Below are 23548 nucleotides of genomic sequence, written 5' to 3'. Positions count from 1 at the left end.
TTATGAACATTTATGAGCACTTTAGTATGTTCAGCCCACAGCTAAACTCAAGCTGAAATATATTTGTGAAGTTTTTTTTATCATTTGAGTATACTTATATACATATGTATCATAAACAAATAAATTCGAAATATTGTCTATATAAAAATATCAAAGATAACTTAATCAGTTAATTAAATTATCTGTCCAACCAACACTGGAATGTTTCGTCAATGTTTATTGAGCTGTGGAATAAAAACGATTTGGTATTCAGAACAAGCACGTCATAATCGTAATTGTGCTATTAAGGATACTATAAAAATAATCGTAATATATATTATTTTAAGTAAATATTTATTAATGTTGACGTATGTTTGTATTCACATACATATATTTTTTATACCTTAATTAAATAATTAAATATTAATATTACTAAGTGAAACGTCAGGGACCATCTAAATTTTATGTATAACTTGACGATCTTTGTTGATTTAGCCGTGTTACTCTGTCCGTCCGTATGCCTGTATATACGCGAAACAGTCTCTATTTTTGAGATATCAATCTGAAATTTAGCACAGCCCCTTCTCTTCCTAAGAAAAAAAATAAAATCATTCGAACGAACTCGCGAGAGATATTGATATCTCTTTCCATCTCTCCAACACTTGTCTGACGATTTTCAAGCACCATATCCTTACTTTTTTCAATATTTTCAGCTGTTAAAGTCGTCCAGAGCGAGGCAAGTCTTCAACGATCCATCGACCGTCTTTCAAGGCTTTGTACCACTCATAGGCTTATGTTTTTGACAAAACAGGGTCAGCCTAAGCCTTCGATCCGAAGAATCTACAGAGTGGCGAATAGAACGGACAGCGTGAGATTTTTGTTATGTAGGCATTTCTATTCTCTATAAATATTTAATTAATTATGCTTCATATTACTCTAACATTTTCGCGTAACAAAATTGATTTCTATATTCAAATATTAAATATTTATTAAAAACGTTTGTATTAAAGGCTTTTAATTAAATTAAGTACTCTTCTCAAACGCTTGTGCATCCGCGAGTTGCATAATTTCCCACCATTCGACCAGCCTGCTGTCTCAGTCGCTGCGCCATATGTGTTGCAACGCTTCGTAGTCATTTGAAGTTATTTATTGTCATGGTAAATTAATTGCAATTGCAGTTGTTCACGGCTCTGTCGCTGCTCAGTGTGAGAGTTAAATGAAATGTCAGTATACATTGCGTAATTGTTAATAATTTTCAATTGATACTAAGCACTCTCTGTGTTATTATTGCTGTTGCTTATGACTGTTCTTTATTTACAATCTTCAAAAGCCAATTAACTACTTTGCAAACACATACACATATGTACATACACATAAGTGCATACATACATATATGAGTATAGCCTTGGCGTCTGGACTGTTTCTTATCTGCCTTTTATTTTTTCTCTGTTTCTTTGTGTTCGTCTTTGGGCAAGCAAATTCCCCTTAATGGCAACTCTTAGTGATTGTGCTCTTGTTTGCATATTAATTGATGCAGTCTTGTTGTTATTATTGTTTTTGTATTTATTTAAGTTTTACATATCAAAATCAAGCTGAGCAGTACATTTTTATGGTTCAATTGTATACTCTTGCAACACGTTGTTAATAGTTTTGTTCACCTAACGGTTGTACGTATTAACTAAAACTAATCGAGATAGATATAGGATTATATACATATATAAATGATCAGGGTGACGAAAAGAGTTGAAATCTGGGTGAAAAGTCTGTCTGTCCGTTCGTCCGTACAAGCTGTAACTTGAGTAAAAATTGAGATGTCTAGATGAAGCTTGGTGTACAAATTCCTTGCCAAAGAGTAAGGCGGAGTTCGTAGATGGGCGTCATCGAAAAAATGCCATGCCCTCAAAACTATGCACTAAAATAAAATAGAGAACTGTAATTTGGTAGTTTGGTGTTTTCTTTTTGGAAATAGTCATTTCCTGTGGTTCCGATAAAAATACATATATTTATAAGCATAAAATACGCAAGTTCGTTCCTCTGTACTGGGATGCGATCGTAATTTACTTTCGTATCTTCAAGGTCATTTTCGAATTTTTTAAAGCCGCAGTCTTAGGTATTCTTCAAATGGGAAAACATTCACTTGTGTTACATTTAGCCTATACCTTTTCAGCAAAATAAAGCTACGAAAAGTGATGGCGTTAAAGAGTTGGCTAACAAATACTTGGTTCTTCGAAGAGATGATGTATTCTTAGGGCTGCAGGATTAATTTGATCATTTGACAAACTATTCCTTCACTAATTCAACCTCATTAGTGAGATCTCTAGAGCTATTTCTTGCATATATTGTGACAGAAAAGTACTCGAAAATTATACATAAAACGCAGAATATTTAATTATCTATCAATATTCGCCTCCAAAGTACTCCCTCCAGATGTGCACTTATGCCAACGATTTTTCCATCTCTTCGAAATACTTTTCATAAACACTTTTTGGGCTTCTTCAGCGATTTTTGTTTTATCTCATCGATCGACTGAAAACGGGTTTCACGGAGCAGCAATTTCAGTTTGGAGAACAAGAAAAAGTCACACGGTGCCAAATCTGGTTAATACCGTGGTTGATCGATGGTACTTCTTGCACTGTTAGCTTAAATTCGGTCACAATCGTGGCTCATTGCAATGGTGCATTATCATCGTGTAAAATCCTTGAATTGTTCTTCCACAATTCCAGCCGTTTTCGACGGTTGTTTGCACGCAAACGCCTCAGCACGGCCAAATAGAACTCCAGTATCTCCGGATCAAGTTTATGATGCACCAAACCACCAATATCAAAAAAATAATGTGCATCGCCTTGATTTTTTAGCCGTTTTGGCGTGTTATTATTGGTTTCGGCTCGGGGTTTTCTCTCCATTCCGATGATTGTTGACTTGTTTGCATGTCAAAGTCATAAACTTATGTCTAATCGGCAGCTGTAATGTTAATAGGAATTTGCATGATCAATCATTTCCAAAGAGACCGGTTAAAGGTACTGTTTTTGAAAAAAAATTCAGCTTTATCTGGACGAGTCGAGCAAGAAAAATGGACTCGCTAGAGATGTCGTGCTCTCTTCCCATCTCTTAACACTTTCCTGACGATTTTCAAGCACATCCTTCACTTTTTTAACATCTTTCATTCATCAGTTGAAAAGGTCGAAAGTCGTCCAGAAGAAGACATGTCTTTAACGATCTCCCGATCATCTTTCAAGGTTTTGTTTCACTCGTAGGCTAGTGTTTTTGACAGAACTGAGTCAGCGTTAGCCTTCTCTAACGTTCGTAATGATTCTACACACGAAATTTTGTTAGAAATACAAAATTTTAGACAAATTTTTTGTTCGATATTTTTATCCATTGTAAAATTCTCAACACACTACTGATGTTTACCGACTTAAGCAGCTAGAACTGGTTGACAGATCGCGGTCATATTTGGCATAGTAATTATTGCCCTTAATCACAATGCATAACATATTAAATATATAGGGTTGGGTTGTTAAGAATCATAATCGTTAATCTTAATCCAAATATAAAATATATAATTTTTGAATATGAGCCATATAACATATTTCTACAGCACTGCCATTTTGACAAATAAACTATAAATATTTTCCCCTTCAATGTAGTAACCTTTTATCTTTTTTCCATTTGCATAAACATATCAAAAACCACAGTGCTGAAGATTTCATCGTTCGCCCCACATATTTTTATAACCACTAAATTTTCACAGCTGTTTTTTTTCTGTATCTGAAAAAAAAATTAAGAATTTAACTGCCATAATGCTGTGGGAAAGTCAAATATTTGCATTGATAATTATTGGCAAAAAACGCAGTCATTAAGCTCTGAGTATGTTTATTTAAGAGCGTTCGCTTACTTGCATATGATTATATAACTTAATTAGCGTAGCTATAATTTCCACAATTAAGTTAAAATAAGCTGTTATACATATGTATGTATGTACGCTTCTAACACGCCTAATTGATAAAACGCGCTTATATACAAATATAGATATATATCTCACTTTGGTTAAAATAAAAAATAAAAAAACAATAATAATAATAATAATAAAATGCTTGACTGTCATGACTTGCGAGTATTTTTTACCAACCAGTTACTTACCTAGTCACCTTTTACACACACACACACACATACACATGCAAAGCGCGGCTCTCAATTTTTACTGAGCAAAAATCACTAATGCCAACGGACCGGTGTGTGGCTGTAATTAGCTCGAACTCGCGCCAAACACGAACTTTGAATCACTCGAATGCCAGCGGCGACGATCAAGCTTCAACACCGCATTAAGTCATTCAAGCCGGCGTCCATACGGACAATTGGCTTGGCTGGAGCGCTAATTGTCGATTGCCGCGTTGTTTGCCGCTTTTTTGCTATAATATGCAAAGTACACATACACAAGAAAAAAAAAAACAAAAACAAACAAGTTGGCCAGAAGTCATTCAAATGATCCATCAAAGTAGTTAATTACACGCGCACGCCTCTTCTAAGCATATTTACTTACAACAATGAAGCATGCGCATTGCCGGCATAGTATGTGCATGAGTGTGTGTGCCTTGGGTGGCATTATCAGCGGTGATTTGCGGTGCAACCGGCGCTGTTGCGGCGTTTGGACGCCATTGGAGGCACGTTCGTGCGGTCATCAAATATCCACATAAATTCGTGCAGATAAGCGGTTTTATATTCATACATATGTACATAAGCATACATACATATGTATATTTCGCGCTTTGTTCAAAGTTGTCTGCAATTCGTTTTGTTTGTTTTTGTTGCATTCTTACAAACTTGTAGTCACTCAAGTCGCAAATTCTTAACAAAATTACAAAAGCCTTAAAGTGTACTTCATTAGCTGCGTGGAATGGCTTAGCGCACAGTGGGCTGTTTTTTGCATTAAAGAGGTTGAATTTTTAATTCAATATTTTTCGCGGAAAAAAATTATATTTTTTTCATAACTGGAAACTTTGACATTATTTTTGAGAGAGTAAACTATTATTTTTTTTTAATATGATATCATATGATATACTATATGTATATATTTTTTTCTCTCAAAGTGGTGAGAAAACTGTGAGACTTAACAAAAAGCTTTCGGCACCATGAAGTCAAAATCGAATTTAAATCAGAATTAATCAAATAAATTTTTTCCAAAATCTCATTAAAAGCTTTTTCCACACTGCAATGAAGCTTTTACTATCTTTAGAACGAGCTTTTTGGAACAAGAACTTTTACTACGTTTACAACAAGATTTTAGGATATTTTCTTCTCTTGCGGAATTGATCCAAAAGACTCTACTCAGATTTTTAGTTTTTATTAAAAGCTTTTTCCTCACTGTAGTGGAGTTTTCACCACCAATGAAGCTTTTACTACATTTACAACAAGCTTTTAGGATATTTACTTCTTTTGCGAAATAGATCCAAAAAACTCTTCTGAGATTTTTATTTTTTATTAAAAGCTTTGTGCACTCTTCAATGGAAAACCAAAATCAATCCAAAAGCTCTTCAGAATTTTTTTTTATTAGGAGCTTTATCCACCCTGAAACGTAACTTTTATTAAGTTTACAATAAGGTTTTAGTAAAATCCTTCCTATATTGCACATATTCAAACAACCTTTTATTTTGTTTCTAACTGAAAGCTTTTTCCTCCTTTATGGTGCTTTTACTATGCTTATACATATCAGGCTTTTAGAAAAGTCGACATGATGTGAAATTTAACAAATGTGACTTCTGAAAATAGTACTAAATTTTCCTAACAGCTTTTTCGGTTCAAAAGCAGAGCTTTTACTAGCTTTAAATAAACTTTTAGAAAACAACAACTCATCTATCTGAGAATTTTAATTGTTATTGAAAGCTTCCGCTTTTAAACATAACTTTTACTTTGCTTAAAAAAAGCTTTTAGGCAAGTTGCACCCTACAACGAAATAAATTAGAAAAACGCCTCCCTTAAATTTGAATTTTTTATAAAAAGCTATGCACATACTGAATGGAAAGAGCTTTTACTACGTTTAAAAAAACTAAAATTTATCCAAAATGACTATTTTAAGAGCTTTATTTTTTTCCTTCAACTCCTAAACGGAGCTTTTGCTTTTTTGGGAAGAGGTATCTAAAATGTTTCTTCCAAAAGTATAATAGATAAACCAATTAATCTGTCGCAATTACATTTTTAATTTGTAAAATAGTTCCAAAAAGCTTTCCGATCTTCAAAGCTTTCAACCTTCATGCAATTAAAACTCTAGTACATACTGGACTGTCAATATCTAGGTACCAGAATTTTATGCTTCTATCTAAGCTTAACCCACTCATAAGACAACATCGTCACACTGTCACCGCGCATTACGCCTGCCTGGCACGCTTTGCATTGCCGAAGTGCAAATTTTTAATGCACACACGAATACAATGGCACACTGGCAGCCGCTGCTCCGAACTGCGCGGTTGCATTGTGGCATTAACGCATTATTGTTTTTGTTGCCGCCGCTTTATTGACAAGCTGGTCATGTTGATGCATTTTATTTGCATTTGATTTGATTTTATTGCGCGCCTGTATATTTCGGGCCACGAATGCACGCGACACATGAGACCGCTTGCTGGGCTGCCAGCGACATTGTCTGTCGCACCACCGCCGCCGCAACGTCACACTTCACCACCTGCTGCAACCAGCAAAGTGAGAAACATGTGTTTGCATGTTTGTCAGTCAAGCATTGACGGCAACAAATATGACTGGGGATTGGCTGACGCTCACGCAAAATGCATACAAAGCACACGCATGGCTAAAATCCTGCCAACGAATCGCCACAATTCGCATTAAACGAGCGCACGGCCAGGCGATAACTAAATGCAGCGCAAACTGGGTTGCCGACGGCTACTAAGCAGTCGCGCGCTGTTGTTGCCGTTGCGCTTTGGGTGCTGCCGTCCCCTCGACCAACTGCGAAACGAGTTTACAGCTCCATGCGCCTACGAATCACCGCACAAACCCGTGTATTAAGTGGAGTATTCGCTATTAGTTGTGCTGAGTTCGGCACGCGGGACGCTGGCGGGCAAATGCTGCTCTATGTTCACTCTGAATATGCATACTTATGTATGTGTGTATATATGTAAGTGTATATAAGTATTTTTCCCTTGCTAAATAAATATTTAAGTTAGTAATTTTTTACACGCGCTTGCGTTAAAGAAATATATTGCAGCCGCCTCTGCTCGCGACAGTGTTAACGGCTTCTTAACTTTCGCACTTTTGCAAGAAAATGCGGAATTTTACGGCGAAAAACATTTAAATCAAGTTATATAGCGCATAGATATAGGCTTAAGCAGCTTCCAAGTATGCTCTCGCACATATATATCCGTACTTAGGTAATTAATGGGTACGTGGAACTCGTGTTGCGTCATTAAACACGTCAAATAATTATATTTGCATTTAATAACAGGTTAGACCTTGCCGTAATTTTAACAGGAAATTCTCAGCATCTGTATATATAACAAGAAAAAAGGTTAAGTACGATTGCAGCGAAGCTTTAATACCCTTCACATATACAAAAGACAGATGATCTAGCCGAAGAACTGGCTCGATCTGCGGTAGCGTCCAGGATGATGAGACCAGAGTCATGTATTGTAGTGGGGTCCCACACTTTTAAAAAGCTGTTCCTCATGGGGTAGAGAGTGGAGAGAGAACTGCTTAGTAGCAGGAATACGCCATGCCAAGCTGTTTCTAGGAGGGTAAAACCGCGCAAGGTTTAAGGAAATAATCAATCTCCCTCGAGACAAATTCCGACTCCTTGTCGCGCTCTATACAGGGCACTGCAGGCTCAGGAAGCACTTGTTCAACATGAGCATAGTCTCTTCCACAAACTGCCGTTTTTGCGAGATGGAACAGGAAAACCCAGAACACCTGATTCTGGATGGCCCAGCAATTTGCCAACTACGTGGAAAGACATCACATCACCTCAGTCGCGCTCAGCAGGCTCCTCGAATTATTCTGGTTACTGGACCTTGGTGACAATACTTATGTGATATAGGGGAGGGCACAATGGATCTTAGGTCGCAGTGCAAAACCTCAATCTTTACTATCGATCTGTACAGACAGACAAACATGGCTAAATTGACTCAGCTCGCTATGCTGATCATTTATACAGGTATAAAGGTACATTGTATAGGGTCTTCGAAGCTTCCTTCTGAGTGGTACAAGCTTCATGGCAAACTTAATACGTATATGTTGTGTAGGGTATAAAAAGAGATATATATTTTATATATAGTTAGTGAAGCTCCTTTCGAGCCACTACTAGAACCGCCTCGTTAGTGTCCGCGTTGAAGAGGGTCTCGTTAGCACCGTGATAATGTACGTCCTTGATGGTGCAATTAAGTGTGTAAATAAATTCTTAAAATTAATGATAGGCTCTTCATAAATACTTGAGTATATGATAACATGTGCAGTTGAGCGCAGCAAAAGGCTGTCACACATCGCCAAGAGATTAATAAAATAGTTTATCATGCTGGTATTAGGTTAATGTGCCGGCGGCCGGATTGGCCGGAGAAAACCTAGCTGTTAAGGAGAATCAAAATAAAAAACATAAATGAAAAATTAGCGAACTTGTTTAATAGCGTAGCGATTGGCGACTACAGAACGAGTGCTTACTAAAATGTATTCTGGCGAATTGCTAGCCTCATGATGTTATAAGAAGTTCTATATACAGTTTTTTGTTGCTTTTGCACCAATTTGGTATCAATTTGCGAAACACCAAATATTCTAAGTTTTCTTCCCCTTATTTTTACTGTAGAAGAGGTCTCTCTATTCTTCATACAGCTCAAGTAGTATGTGACTTCACTTTGTGTTGTTGCCATTATGAACTTTTCTTTATTTTCTTTACAGAATATTTTTTTCAAAGACCTTAAAACGTTTCATATCAGACCCAATACAAATTTATAAATCTTTTCCATAATCTTTCCATCGAACATCCCAGGGTGTTCCGAATCGGATCTACTTACATAGCCTTAAAAATTATAATTTTTTGTTCGGCAGGAGTGGACTTTAATTTGTTCGCATTTTTATCAATTTTTGTAAAGAGAACGGAAAGTGTAATGATATTGATGGAACTCTTATAACTTGAAAATACCATCTGATCAAATTTGATCCGGACTGTTTCATTTAAACCGCCCGCGTGCGTCGAATCGATGATTGTTTTACTAGTTTGACAAAAACCTTATTCTTTTGCGCGATGTTTGGTCTCCATTTGTCAATTTTATGTTCCCAATGGAATCACGGCTATGGAATTGTGGATAGTGTATTGGTTAGTCTACTTTGAATGACACAAAGCATTCAATGAAGGACGGGAAGTCATCGAAAATTTGCCTTAGGCGAGTTGTCCATCCACCTCTGTTAATGACGATAAAATTAAAAATGCTCGAAAATTGTCGTGTTGGCATCATAGAGATAACAGATGTTCTCAGCATCTCTCATAGATCGACTTAATATAAAAACGACCATGAGTACAAGTAACTTGTTTTTTATTGGCGTAGACACCGCTTACATTGTTATAACCGAGTAGTTCTTCCTTTTCGCTGTTTTGCGATTTAATTGTAGCCAGGTCCTTCTCCACCTGGTCTTTGCAACGAAGTCAAGGTCTTTCTCTTTCTCTGCTTCCCCCGGCGGATACTGCGTCGAACACTCTCAGAGCCAGAGTGCTTTCATTCATTCAGACGACACGACCTATCCAGCTTAGCCGCTGTCTCTTAATTCGCTGAATTACGGCAATGTCGTCATATATCTCGTACAGCTTATCATTCCTTCGACTGCGGTATTCGCCGTTGTCAATGCGCAAAGAACCATAAATGTTGCGCAGAACCTTTCTCTCAAAAATTCGTAGCGGCGACTCATCAGATGTTGCCATCGTCCATGCCTCTGCACTGCATAGCTCGACGGGGATGATGTGTGACCTGTAGAGTTTGGTCTTTGTTCGTCGAGAGGACGTAAACCTTACAAACTATGGAAATATCTTAGTAACTGATATATCATATCTCCCCGCTCTGCTTCACCTGATTCATAATTGGTGAAAACGTTATCCTTACCGTGTTTGATCAAAATCGTTAGGGTGAAAAACGAAAAAGAGCATTTGGTGGCAGGTGCGTTCAAATATGGATCGCGTATTCCATTGAGTCAAAGATTATTGAAATATAGACAGGAACTCCAGCCGCCACTAGCAGTTCTACTTCTACAATGTTTTAATAATTTGCATAACTTATATGATCGACTTTCTTTGAACTCGCAGTGGGGTCTGGTGTTCGATTACGATCAGCCACAAAAATTATCGATGTATACTATGCATATCATTACTTCATATCAAAAAGTAATCTAAAAATTGTAGATTACCTCTTCAATAAAAATTTTTGAAAACACCTTATAATTAAATATCAGGAAGTAAGCGCTATATAAACTCTTATCATATAATCATACGCATATCTACATGGACTTCAACTGCTGCTAGCCAAGACAGACAAAACTGCACGCAAACAGTTTTATTTATAGTCTCTACGTGATTTTATTACAGCAATTAGCATGTCCGATCCATTATTTTATACTCCATTAGGTCGTAAACGACTCTCGTGGGTGCGTCTTGCTATTGTCATTTACCAAACCGCATATGGACGTGTATGTATATTTGCCTGTACGCAGACGCATAGGCATAGTCAAGCGTTTATGGCTATTAGCGATCAATCTATTTTTATTATCGCCGATTTTTAAGGTGTTGGCAACACTCACGGAGTCGCCGGCATGCACCTCCTCTGCATTTCATTCAATTTCCACGCCAAATCATTCATCAGTCCAGCGTTTGCGTTGAACGCATGTCTGCATGTTGATACAAAAAAAAATAATAATAAATAAATAAATGGAGTGACAACCCACGCAACCATGGCCATAGATTCTTATGCACACATGCATGTACATGTATGTGTGTGCGCGTGTGTTGGCTGTCTTTACCTCTACTTCCTTCTGCAGCGATCGATATCATCGATTCTAAGGGGATACGCCATAATGTGACGATCGCACGAGTGTCAGCGCATAATTTTATGTCATTTTCATATCTCCCCGCTCTGCTCCACCTGATTCATAATGTCCACGCTGGAATTTTCAACTCAACGCTAAACTATGTATGTATGTATGATGTATATGCTTGTACGTGCATATTTGCATATTTATAGCTTTATGAATATACAAACTCTGTAGGCATTTGTGGCACTCCTTGAATATCAAACAATCGATGAATCTTTTTGACGATCAAAATGATTGCAGCGGTTGGTGCGGTGTGCGGTTTGGTGACCACCGCTCTGCATGTTGTTCTAAGTAGTGCGCTTGAAGCGTGTGTTCACACCAGCTGTGTTGAATTTATTAATTTTTTTCTTTGATATATTTTTTTATATTTTATTGTCTGTATTTTGCTTTGAATAGTTCTTATACCCTGAACAAGGTGTTGCAACGATGTTGGTAATACAGGTACCTAGAAGGAAACGTCGGATTTAAACAATAAGCATGACAAGCTGAGTCGATCTAGTCATATACATCTATCTGTCCGTCTGTATGTAAAGAGCGATCCATTTCGAGGTTCCCACATTTTTTATAGAATAAACACAGAAACTTCAAATTTAATGGTGAATGTTTATTATAATTCGAAAAAAACATTCTTTGGCATTTCTTTTTTGTAGAATATCTCTTTCAAATGTTAGCCGCGACTACGCCTCAGATGGTCCATCCGTTGAGTAAAATTTTCGATGACTCGTTCGGGCATTTAGACTGGTAACTGGCGAATGACACGCGTAATGTTTTGCTCCAAGGCCTGTATAGAAGCGGGAATGCGGCATAGACTTAGACTTTCATATCCCCACAGCAAAAAGACTAACAATGTAATACCACACAAACTTGGTGACTAACGACCGACCCAAATCGTGAAATTATCTGCACACCGAAGTGTTCTCTCAATAAATCTATTGATTGATGCTATATGTGAGAAATGCTGCCATTTTGTTGAAACCAAATGTTGCCAAGATCACGAGCTTCATCAATTTCAGACATTAAAAAGCCTGTTATCCTGGCGTAATAACGGTCGCATTTGACGGTTACGTACTCACTGGTATCGTTTTTGAAGAAATATGGACTGATGATTCCAACGGCCTACACCAAACTATTGTTTTTTCGTGATGAGCTAGCATCTCTTGAATCTCTTCAGGTTGCTTTTCGTCCTAAATGCGGCAATTTACTTATTTACACACCCATTGAACAAGAAATGGGCCTCTTCGCTGAACAAAATTTTGGCTCGAAAAAGTCGAATCTTCTTAGAACTTTTCGAGAGCTCATAGAGCGAAGCGACGTCGCTAGGGAAGGACGAGCAGCTTCAGTTCTTGCACAAGCTGTATTTTGTTCGCTTTTAATTTAAGATCTTAACGTAAAATGAGCCAAGCCGTTCCAAACGTCAGTCCGAGTTTCTGCAACCGGCGCCGAATTGACTCTCCACGGTCTTCGTATACATTCTCAACTAAGGGTGACATATTTTCTTTCATGCTGGACGTGGTTTATTCGATCTAATAATATCCAATATGAATGCTGGGTCTCGAGATAGGTGATGGTGTTGAGAATAGTATGCTCAGTAGGCCGATTTGGTTGATCATAAGTTGATCGAAGCGTACAAAACACATCTTTTAGAGAACGTGGATTTTCGGAATAAAGTTGAACGATTTGTAAACGTTGTTCTGGAGTAAAGCTTTCCATGATGAAATGTAAAACAATACTGAACATAAATAACATGACAGCTTGACACGACTCACATCCGTCAAAAAAAGGCCATTGAAAAAAGTACCTTAACTTGGATCAGCCGTCATATACGTTAACTAGTCCTTCAGTTTTTGATATATCGATCTGAAATTTTGCACACGGCCTTTTCTTCCTAAGAAGTTGATCATCTATCGGAAAAGCCGACATCGGACCACTATAGCATATAGTTGTCATATAAACTAACCGACCGAAATCAAAACCTTGGAAAACTGTTTTATTTTACTAGATGTCTTTACGAAATTTGGCACGAAGCACTGTCCCTTCTCTCAGGAGAAATTGTTGAGATCAGCTTACTATAGAAAACAGTCGTCATAAAAATTGACCGGTCAAAATCAAGATAAAGATATTTTTATATCCTCTAAGCAAAAAATATGCGCTTATGAAGGGTATTATAACTTCGTTGCAACCACAGTTAACGTTTTTTCTTACTTTTTTTATTTTTATTTTAAATTTTTTTTATTTTGTATATTTTGCTCTCTTTCAATTCAAAGACCGCTTTTATTCACATCTCAATATTATTTGTTATTGTCAGCATTGTCGCGTCTTCAGTCCATTAAGAATACAAAAAATACATATGTATTTATCTACATAGTGCATGTACAAGTATCGCCATGTATGTGCACACCTTTAATTGAAGTGTATCTCTAGCGTTAATTTAACATACAAAACATTATTTGTACACAACTTGTTTTGAATTGTTTATTATTGTTTTTGTTGTTACTGTTTTTGTAATAGAAACTACACTCAACAAGTTTTTGAGCGAAATAAATTTATGTCACGTATGGTTTGTATAAGTACTGGCAAACATACACACACGCACCCATGCTTACAAACAAATAATAGACGAACAAGTGAGCTCCCTTTCAGCAATTGGCCACCGATATCCAAACGAAAATATTGCTCTCCAAAAACATAAAAGTAATAATAATAAAAATTAAAAAAGAAACAATAACAATGCTTAAAAATATAGACATTTAAAACAGGCATACACATACACACTAGGGTGAGCCAAAAACTAATCCAGCGAATTCATGGATTAAAATGAACTTATATACAGAGGATAAAATGTTACTCCAAAAAAAATGCAATGAGCATTCGTTGTTTCCTATATAAATGACGCGTACACAAATTTCTTTTCATAGGAAATGTGGATAGATCTATTGTGAACCCCTTTCGGATACAAATATCCAATGGCCTTAAACCAGCGTTTGTTTCCACTAAAAATATCATATTTTTTTAACCATTTCGGGATATAAATTTTTACATTCTGGCTTCTTGTGGAGCATAAAATTTCCTAAAGAAATTTTTTTCCAACTCCAATATTCGGATATTTAAAAATTTTGAAAAGTGAAATAAACTAAATAACGGTATTTTCAATAAGATAAGCGCTACAAAAACGATTTACGATACCGATGAAATTCTTTAATCTTGTGAAAGAACATTCGATGCTATTATGTTTGGAACTCGATTTATTTTGCATGACCACCACGGGCAGGCTTGCTGGTGTTCAGCCGCTGAACCCAATTTTCGACGGTTTTCAAGCATAAATCGGCCGATACTGCTGCAATTTCACGTTCAATATTCGTACGAAGTTCATGAATCGTCGCTGGCTTTTTGGCATAAACCATAGACTTGACGAAGCCCCACAGGCTATAGTCTAACGGCGTCAAACCGCACGACCGTGGCGGCCAATTGATTGGCCCATTCTGTGAGACAACGCATTCATCAAACTTTTTTTTTTTTTTTTTTTTTTAAAATATTTTGATTTTTATTTACAATCTGTCTCGTGTGACAATAAGCCAAATTTTATTATATCTAAGATTCACTTTGATGCTATAATTGCAATTTGTCCATTAAATACATTAAAGGAATTTGTAGTATAAGATTTGTACTATATATCACAATTCACTTAATTTAGTATTACATATACTTTACAACTTAATTAATTCAGTTAGACTTAAGATCGAAATGGTAAGTCTAAGGGATGAAGTCTTTGCAGTCGGCGAGTTTTTTCACTGTTGTCCAATAGGTTAATGGCGTGTAGTAGCATGGGCGATTGAGATATCTTGAACCGAGTTTCTAAATCTCGCTCTCTTCACCATATTTATTTCAAGATCTTTGTGTAAGTTAAATATTTTTCTGATGTACCATGGAGCGTTTGCAATCAGCGATATTTTCGACACTACGGGCCCCCTTTCTCTCAATATTACGGGAACATTTTTTTCGAATTTTTTGGCTCACCCTAATACACACACTCAATAATAGAAGAAAGAGTATTTGTATCTTTATTTTCGCTGATTCATTGTCAATTTTTTGACGCACGCGACGTGACGCGGCGTGTTTTGCGGCTTTCAACTCACTGACTGACTGACTATTTTGTTATTTGAAGTTTAAAAATAGGTGCCCAAGCACGCATTCCGCAGACGTTGTCAGTATGTACATACATACATACGTGTGTGTATTTGCTTGCAACTTCTTTTGAGGCTCGCCACTTGCCGCACTCGCTGACATGCTCGGTTGGCCAAAAGGCCAGACAGCGACGACAATTTCTTTTATTCGCTTACTTTTTTATGAATTTATCTTTTATTTGCCGGCGGTCATTAACAACAGAAGCAAAAATGAGCTGAAATACATATGTAAATAGTTACGCGACTGGCGATCACGCACACATTCACACAAACATTTTAACATTTTTATGTTCATAATTTGCATACGCCGATGCGACTATCTCAAAGCGTACTTATTTCTACGATATTTGAAAAGCGTCTACGCTAGCATGACGAGCGTATTTATTCTTAATTAAAGTGTAATTAATTTTATACTTAGCACAAGCGTATGAAAATATATTTAAAAAAAATTATAAATATTTATTAAAAGTGCTTTGTTTACTCACCGTCAACTGACAACGAAGAGATAACAAGCTTTTGGCGTGCGATTGTGCATACGAGTACATACATACATATGTACCTAGATATGTTTCTAGGTATTCGTTGTATGAACTTATTTCACAACAAATTGGGTTATCGTTATTAATATTAATTATTTATATAAAACTTACACGGAAGGGTGATTTAGTCTGAGAACTTCCGAAGAATTCGCATCAACTATTTACCATTATATAGCATACTATTATTATTTCTCAAAAATTAAAAAAAAAATAAATAAAAAACATGTACTACTCAATTTATTGTCCATCTGAATTATTGCTATAACATTTCACAACCTTTCCGGTAATTTGTGAACTCCAATCCAAAAGACCTGCGCCAAGAATGAGTCAAACCAATTTTTGATTTTGGTTCTGGTGCGAACCATTTTCCATGCCAATGTTTTGCATCGAACGGAACAAATAGTAGTCTGGAGGGACAAGTTCTGGACTATAAGGAATATGTTTCATTTAGTTTGTAATCGGTATCGGAATATGAGACTGCGCGTTGTCATGATTTCAGCAACTACTCGCTTCAATTTGATGAGTGGTTGTCGGTAGTCTTCCTCATTAATGGTTTCATATCATTTAAGAAGCTCATAATACAGCACGCTCTTCTGATCTCAAATACTGATTGTCCCCACAGGAAAAAGTTTAACGGTGTGATATCACATGATTTTGATAGCCAATCGACCAGCCCTAAACATTAAAAAGAGCTGCTTATCGAAGTGTTCTCCCAATAAATCCATTGATTGATACGATGTGTGGGAATTGCCGCCATTTTGCTGAAACCAACTGTCGCCGAGATTACGAGCTTCAAATCGGGCGTCAAATAGTTGATTATCATGGCGCCATAACGGTCGCCGTTGACGGTTGCGTTCTCACCGGCGCCAATTTGGAAGAAATTTGGACCGATGATTCTACCGGCCTACAAACATCACCAAACCGTTGTTTTTTCTGAATGAAATGTCACCCCTAGAATCTCTTTAGGTTGCTTTTTGTTCCAAATGTGGCGATTGTGTTTGTTTACATAGCCATTGAGCCAGAAAAGGGCCTTATCGTTGAACTAGACTTGGCTTGACAACGTCGGATCTTCTTGGATTTTTTCAAGAGCCCATAGAGCGAAGCGTTGTGGCTTGGAAAAGTAGAGCAGCTTCAGTTATTGCACAAGCTGTATTTTGTACACTTTCAATTTAAGATCTCGAAATAAAATGCGCAAAGACGTTAGTCCGAGTTGCTGCGAACGGCGCTGAATCGGCTCTCCATGATCTTCGTGTACACTCTAGCTACGGCTGCTATATTTTTTCACTGAGTGCTGGACGTGGTCTATCCGGTCAAATATTATCCAATAATGAATGCTGGGTCTCAAGATGCGTGATGGTGTTTCGAATAGTACGCTCAGTAGACCGATTATGTTGAGCATAAGTTAAGCTAAGCGCGCCAAACTCATTCTTTCCGTTCCCACGATAGTCGGGCCTACATAACCGGAACGGACCCGGATTTTTTATCCGGTCAGGGACTGTGAGCTCGGCAGAATTCTGCCGCTACTTATTCGTTATAGAACGTGAAGTTTCGTAGAAAAGTTGAACGATTCGCAAACGTTGTTCAGGCTTCCATGATGAAATGCCAAGAATATACTCAGAAGCACAATAAGTTTTTCAAAAAACTTTGTAAGTGAAAAGTGTGAAAATTCATACCTCTAAAAAATAAACACATTTTTTCGAACCGAACCGAACAGGTTGTATTAAGTTTTTTTTTTAAGTTAATGTTTGTTATATACAAAAGAAAACGGCAGACACCCTGTAAAGTAGAAGTCTGTGTATATGTATTTATATCTACGCACTAGTATCTCAGTTTGTAAGATATCGATCTTAAATTTTGTGCCCGCTCATCAAGAAGCTGTTTATTTGTAAGAATGGCCGATATCGGGCCGCTATAGCATATAGCTGCTATAGAAACCGAAATTCGATTTAAAATGCTTGCATTGAAAACTTTTTCGTTTGACGAGATTTTTTCTAAGGCAATGAAGCAATCTCTGAAGATATTGTTCGGAACGGACCACTATTGCATATAGCTATCATACAAACTGAACGGTCAAAGTTTATGTAAGAAATCTTTTTATTTGAGAATCAAATTTCGGTTATGGTTACGGTTTCGGGTATGGAGATTTTTTTTTACGGTCGAAAATAAGTTTTGGTTGTGCCAAGGAGATGTAATTAAGCGTATATAGTGCTATGTTCGAAGTGTGTATGTATGTAAACATTTAAATTCGCGTGCCAGCAAGTCACCTGCTTGAAATCTATCAAATGCTTTGCATAATTGCGGAGTAATTAAGAAGACAATGAACGAAATGTCTTAACACTCCATGTACATACATATGTATGTATGTATGTATGTATACATATTCATATACTAATTTGACACATTGTTGCAGACTTCCGCTCGCTGGCGTGATTGACGTATTAAAAAAAGTTTAAGAACCAAAGAAGTTACAGAGAATTGTTAAAAAAAAAATATTAAAAATTAAGGCAAACACATACACATACAAATATGGCTATTGAAAAAGCTACACTCGCTGAGAAGAACAACATAACGGTCTACAATGCGACCACAGCGCCGAAGAAGCCCAAACGACGTGACAAAAGCGATTTGGGACCGAATTTCGTCGCGCCCGATGGCGGCTGGGGTTGGGTAGTCTGCATTGCAGCTGGTCTCAGTAACGTAAGCACCACAAATTGAAATGAAATTAAACGAATACTCGAATTATTAATAATAAAACTTTTATATGCGCGCCGCCGCATACTTCTTGTAGTTCTCACTTTTTCCGCCCATGCAACAATTTGGTTTGATCTATCGGCAGCGTATGACCGATTTGGGTTTCACAGCAAAGGAAACAACAACAATTATTAATGGTGTAATGAGTCTGTCATCCATAGTGGGTAAGTGAAGAAATCAATTGCATAACCTCAACCACTTAACCGCTTCAACATTCAAGGTATTGTCAATGGCGCCATGTTTCGTCGCTTCACATTTCGGCAAGTGGCCATTGCCGGGAATTTATTGGCGTTTACCGGTATTTTATTGACTGCTTGGGCTACAACATTTTGGCAATATATATTTTGTCTGTCGATGCTTTATGGTAAGCAGACCACATTTTGACATACCAATTGAAACAATTTTCTAAATTTTTTTTACAATTTTCTACAATCAAAGGTTGCGGCTTGGGCCTCAGCATGGTCGCCACATCGTTAGCGGTGAATACATACTTTAAGAATCGTCGCCGACGTGCTACCGGCTTTACTTGGACCATAACCGGCTTGGGACCCATCATTTTTCCACATATTTCCACTATGTTGTTAGTGCTCTATGAAGCACAGGGTACAATATTGATATTCTCTGCGATCGCGCTGAATAGCTTCGTTTGTGCATTGACATTTCAGCCAGTTTTGTGGCATACAAAGAAACCGAAAGCCACCGTGGAGGAAAATGCAAATGACGCTAACAAACCGTTAACACCCGAAAGCGAAGAAGACGAATATAAATGCAAATATTGTCTATATAAGAGACAACCGAAGCGTAGCATCTTCTCATCGCAATATCTCTTCAATGAGGATGATTTGGAAACACCCGGTTATGAAATTACCGAACCCGGTACACCAATGATGGCGGCCGCCAATGACGGTTGGTACGGCTCAAAGTTATCGCTTGCTGCGGAAATGAGTCCAACGCGCCTGCGTAAGAAAGTTATGCGACAAGCTTCGATCAAAGCGCATGCGAATGATCCGGACCACCATGACGAATCGCAGTTGAATAAACCCAATTACTTTAATCGTATGCACGAAGAATATGAACGTTACACAAGCAAGACTAGCGTCTATTCGAAATCGGAAGAGTTTCACTGCACATGCGCTGAGGAGAAGGCGCTCATGCAAAAGATTTCCGATGAGGAATTGAAACGTGAGCAGGAACGTCTAATAGCGGAGGAGGAGGCAAAAGAATTGGCAAAAAGTAAAATGAATTTTCTGCAAAAAGTGGTGATCTTTTTTGACTTGGATTTGTTGCGCGATTTCACCTTTGTCAATTTGGTTATGGGTATGACCATTATGATGTTTGCTGAAATGAATTTCTCCGTGCTTACACCCTTTATTTTGAATGAATACGGCTTCGATAACAAACAGATATCGCTGGCTATGTCTGTGCTGGGTGGCATGGATATTTGTGTGCGCTTCTTGGCGCCATTCGCAGTCGAAAAGGTTAAACTAGATAATCGTGTATTGTTTGCCTTTGGCATTATTGCCATCGCCATCGGTCGTATGTTTGTCGCATTGTCGAGCTCGTATTACGTTATATTGGTATTTTTTGTACTCATTGGCTTTGGCAAAGCTTTCCGCACAATCTTCTCGCCGCTCATCATTCCCTCGTATGTGCCATTGAAGCGTTTGCCGGCTGCATCTGGTTTGCAACTGGTTTTCAATACTTTATTCTCCTTGGCCGCAGGTCCTATACTAGGTAAGTGTGAAATATCAATTTCCTATTTGAATTATTGTAATGTCACTGTGTTGTAGTCGCACTGCGGTGTATCAGGTTCTTTCGTAACGAAACACCTGTGCTGAGGTTCTCTTAATAAGGTCTAAATTTTTTCTACAATTTCTTGTTCATACACGATTCTAATTTCGGTCAACTCCGGCGGCCAAAATCACTTATCTAAGTCCATTCAAATAAGAATATAATATCTTTTCACATTGGAAAGCCTGCCTCATCGTACCAGCTGTTCCCCCACGAGTGGTTGACGAGTGCTTTCAGAGAACAGTGTGTTTTTTACTGTACAGAGGCGGGTGCGTATCTTGGCTGCAACAGGATAGTGGTCCGAGTCGATGTTAGGACCTTGTAGAGTATGCATGTCTAAAACACTGGAGACGTGTCTTCCGTCTGTCATAATCTGATCGATCTGATTGGTGGCTTTTCGCTCCAGAGTCCCCAAGCACGATTTCGATATCCTGGCGGGGGCAGCTCTCAAAGGTGCGCTCTAAGCGCTCATAAAAGGCATCTTTGGTGACATCGTCCTTCTCTTCCGTCGGGGCGTGCACGCAAATCAGCGATATGTTGAAAATTTTTGCCTTGATGCGGATTGAGGCTAGACGTTCATCCACCGGGGTGAATGACAGTATTCGGCGACGGAGTCTCTCTCTCATATATGACCACTGTTAGCAAATGCCACAAGGTCCTACTCCCCTCAGTCCTTGTCGCTTCCATAGCATTTATTGGACGGTGGTAATGTCAGCCTTTACTCTAACGAGGACATCAACCAACTGGGCAGCGGCACCTTCCCAATTAAGAGACCGGGCATTCCAGGTGCATGCCCTTAAATTGAAATCCTTAATGCGTTTGCCATGATCGTCGTCAAATGGGAGGTCTCTTATCCGAAGCTCTTTTACGTGGTTAGTCCCAAACCCAGCACACAGCCCTGGAGAGGGGATGATTTGCCCTCTCACTTCGGCTCGCCTTAAAAGGAATGAGCTGAGAAGTCGTGAGCTGCTTAAGCCATATGTAATATATTCGTTTCTGGCTGAACGGCGATTAAAGAACTTTTCCTCACTTGCGTAAAATTCTACACATGGCTCCATCCTTCCTCCTTTGTTCCACATCACATCTTATTAAACACAATATTTGACTTATCTCTTTCCAGGCGTAATTACGGATGCGACCAGTTACACAACCACCATACACGTACTCAATTTGCTAACCGTTTTAGCTTTATTGCTCTGGGTCTTGGAGTCGGTTGTGCGGCGCATGCTCGGCAAGAAGGTCAAAACTGCAATGGAAGGTTGAAGGTTTTAGTTTCAAAATTCTGATTGCTTTTCGTTTTGTTTTGTTTTTAAAAATATATTGAATCAACGCCCAGTAAGTTTATTTGCTTAAGTACGACGTTCGTTTGTGTGTATATTCTTAAGCATGTGATTGCATGTGTTTGTGCATTTAGTTTAATTCTTAATCACACATTTTATACTACTTTCAATAATATACATATCCAAAAAAACTAGTTTTTAGTGAAAGTCCTGCTACTTACGTTTCTACACTTTTATAAGATAAGTCAATTAAGGTTTTATTACTTAGAGTACGCTTAGCTTTTAAACACTAATCTTGTAATCAAAAAAAATTTTTTTTTTTAATTTAAGTGCATGTATATATGTATATTGATAAGTATGTATTTATACTATATAGGCGAAACGAAAATAAAATATTTTTTCATAATTCAAAATCATTCGAGTGTTTTATTACTCCCTTTCGCTGACATTTTTCGTGCGTAGGGTGCAATCTTAATACTCCCATAGGCTTTTAAGAAAACAAGAAAAACGTTAACTTCTGCATTGAAGCTACACACACTTCATTTTTATGGCAATTATGGTATACTTACGCTTATCTGTAAGCGTAACCGGTCAAGGGATTACATACAACGCAAAACGTTGAGCAAGATTGTTCTAGCCAGATTTTAGATACTTAATAAGAAAAAACGAACTTTTTTGAAGATACTTATTTATCTAGATTTTGGTAGATCAGTTTGTATGGCGATGGTGATCTGATATCGACGATTCCGACAAATGAACACCTTTCTGGGAAGAAAATGGACTTGTGCAGTTTTACTTTAGTATTATATTTAACAAGTAAGGAAGAGCTAAGTTCGGGTATAACCGAACATTTCATATTCCTGCAACTTGCAGAGATTAAAGCCAGGGAAATACCTTCAAGTACATAAAGCTAGTTAGTTATATGGAGTCTAGGGCCAGTTTTCACCCAATTTTATTAATTCTAAGCACAAAAATGCACCATTATTATAAAAATAAAGCGTACTTCTATTAAGATTACTCCCATATTGGCCAATATATGCGGTACAAAGTCACCCGGAAGGTCGAAAATCCTTATATTTATTTGGTATATGGGGGTTGAGGGAGCAATTAACCCGATTCAAACCATTTGTAGCACATAAACCTACTACTATACATAATCTATTTCTATCTCTGAATCTCAATTATATTTCCCTGTGTGACGGCCATCGTCTAACTAGGACCCCAGTTCCACTAAAGCCCAATCATACCATCTTGGGGAAAAAATTTAATGTCTCTTAGTAGTTTTTAACACTACCGTTATATTGGGAGTGAGCGGGGTTATCATCCGATTTCATCCATTTTCACACGGTCGGTAGAACTTCTTATACGATTTTGTAATCAAAAAAACTTGTTTGTTGTACCTTAAGTGGTTTAGGAGATATGTACATTAAATTTATTAGAGGGCGGGGCCACGACCACTTTTTCAAAATTTTTTGCCCACAGATACCTCTTGGTACTGCAATATCCTTTGCCAAATTGGAGTTTTATATCTTAATTTAGTGCTTAGTTATATCACTTTATAGGTTTTCGGTTAAAGGCGCTTTGTGGCCGTGACGTATATCTAAATTCGCGAAAAATCAAAATGATTTAAGGACATTAAATTCTACACTCGATATGCTGCGAAAAGACTCTATAAGAGCCGTTATCAAATTTGAACGTTGTCGTTTCACATTTAGGTTAAAATCCTTATCTCGGGAGCTATTCGACCGACATAAACCAAATTCGGCGCAAAACATTCTTTTGATATTCTTATGTCAAAGTGTAAAATTAGGTAAATCGGATTACAAACACGCCTAATTCCGATATAACACAATATCAAATTCTGTCTGATTCTTTCACATTCGGTATACAAATAAAGTAGCAATTAATATAACGAGATGAAGTTTTTCTTGAATAATGTCTTTCAAGTGTGTCATCTTGCGAC

General features: G+C 37.6%; 1 protein-coding gene across 4 annotated transcripts in view; it reads left to right on the top strand.

Moving 5' to 3' along the window:
- LOC105222405 (monocarboxylate transporter 9) overlaps nucleotides 1–22001 on the top strand; it is a 33998-nt gene extending 11997 nt beyond the window's left edge. For all 4 annotated transcript variants that reach the window (XM_011199726.4, XM_049455495.1, XM_049455496.1 and 1 more), the window contains exons 2-6: nucleotides 18174–18460; nucleotides 18552–18678; nucleotides 18735–18878; nucleotides 18953–20248; nucleotides 21426–22001. In XM_011199726.4, coding sequence (XP_011198028.2) covers nucleotides 18290–18460; nucleotides 18552–18678; nucleotides 18735–18878; nucleotides 18953–20248; nucleotides 21426–21568 — 1881 coding nt within the window. In that variant the 5' untranslated portion in view covers nucleotides 18174–18289 and the 3' untranslated portion in view covers nucleotides 21569–22001. The remainder of the gene's footprint in view (nucleotides 1–18173; nucleotides 18461–18551; nucleotides 18679–18734; nucleotides 18879–18952; nucleotides 20249–21425) is intronic.
- Nucleotides 22002–23548: the final 1547 nt, after the last annotated feature.

The sequence above is a fragment of the Bactrocera dorsalis genome, chromosome 4 (assembly GCF_023373825.1).
Source record: "Bactrocera dorsalis isolate Fly_Bdor chromosome 4, ASM2337382v1, whole genome shotgun sequence".
NCBI lineage: Eukaryota > Metazoa > Arthropoda > Insecta > Diptera > Tephritidae > Bactrocera > Bactrocera dorsalis.
This window is presented reverse-complemented; position numbering and strand designations above follow the sequence as displayed.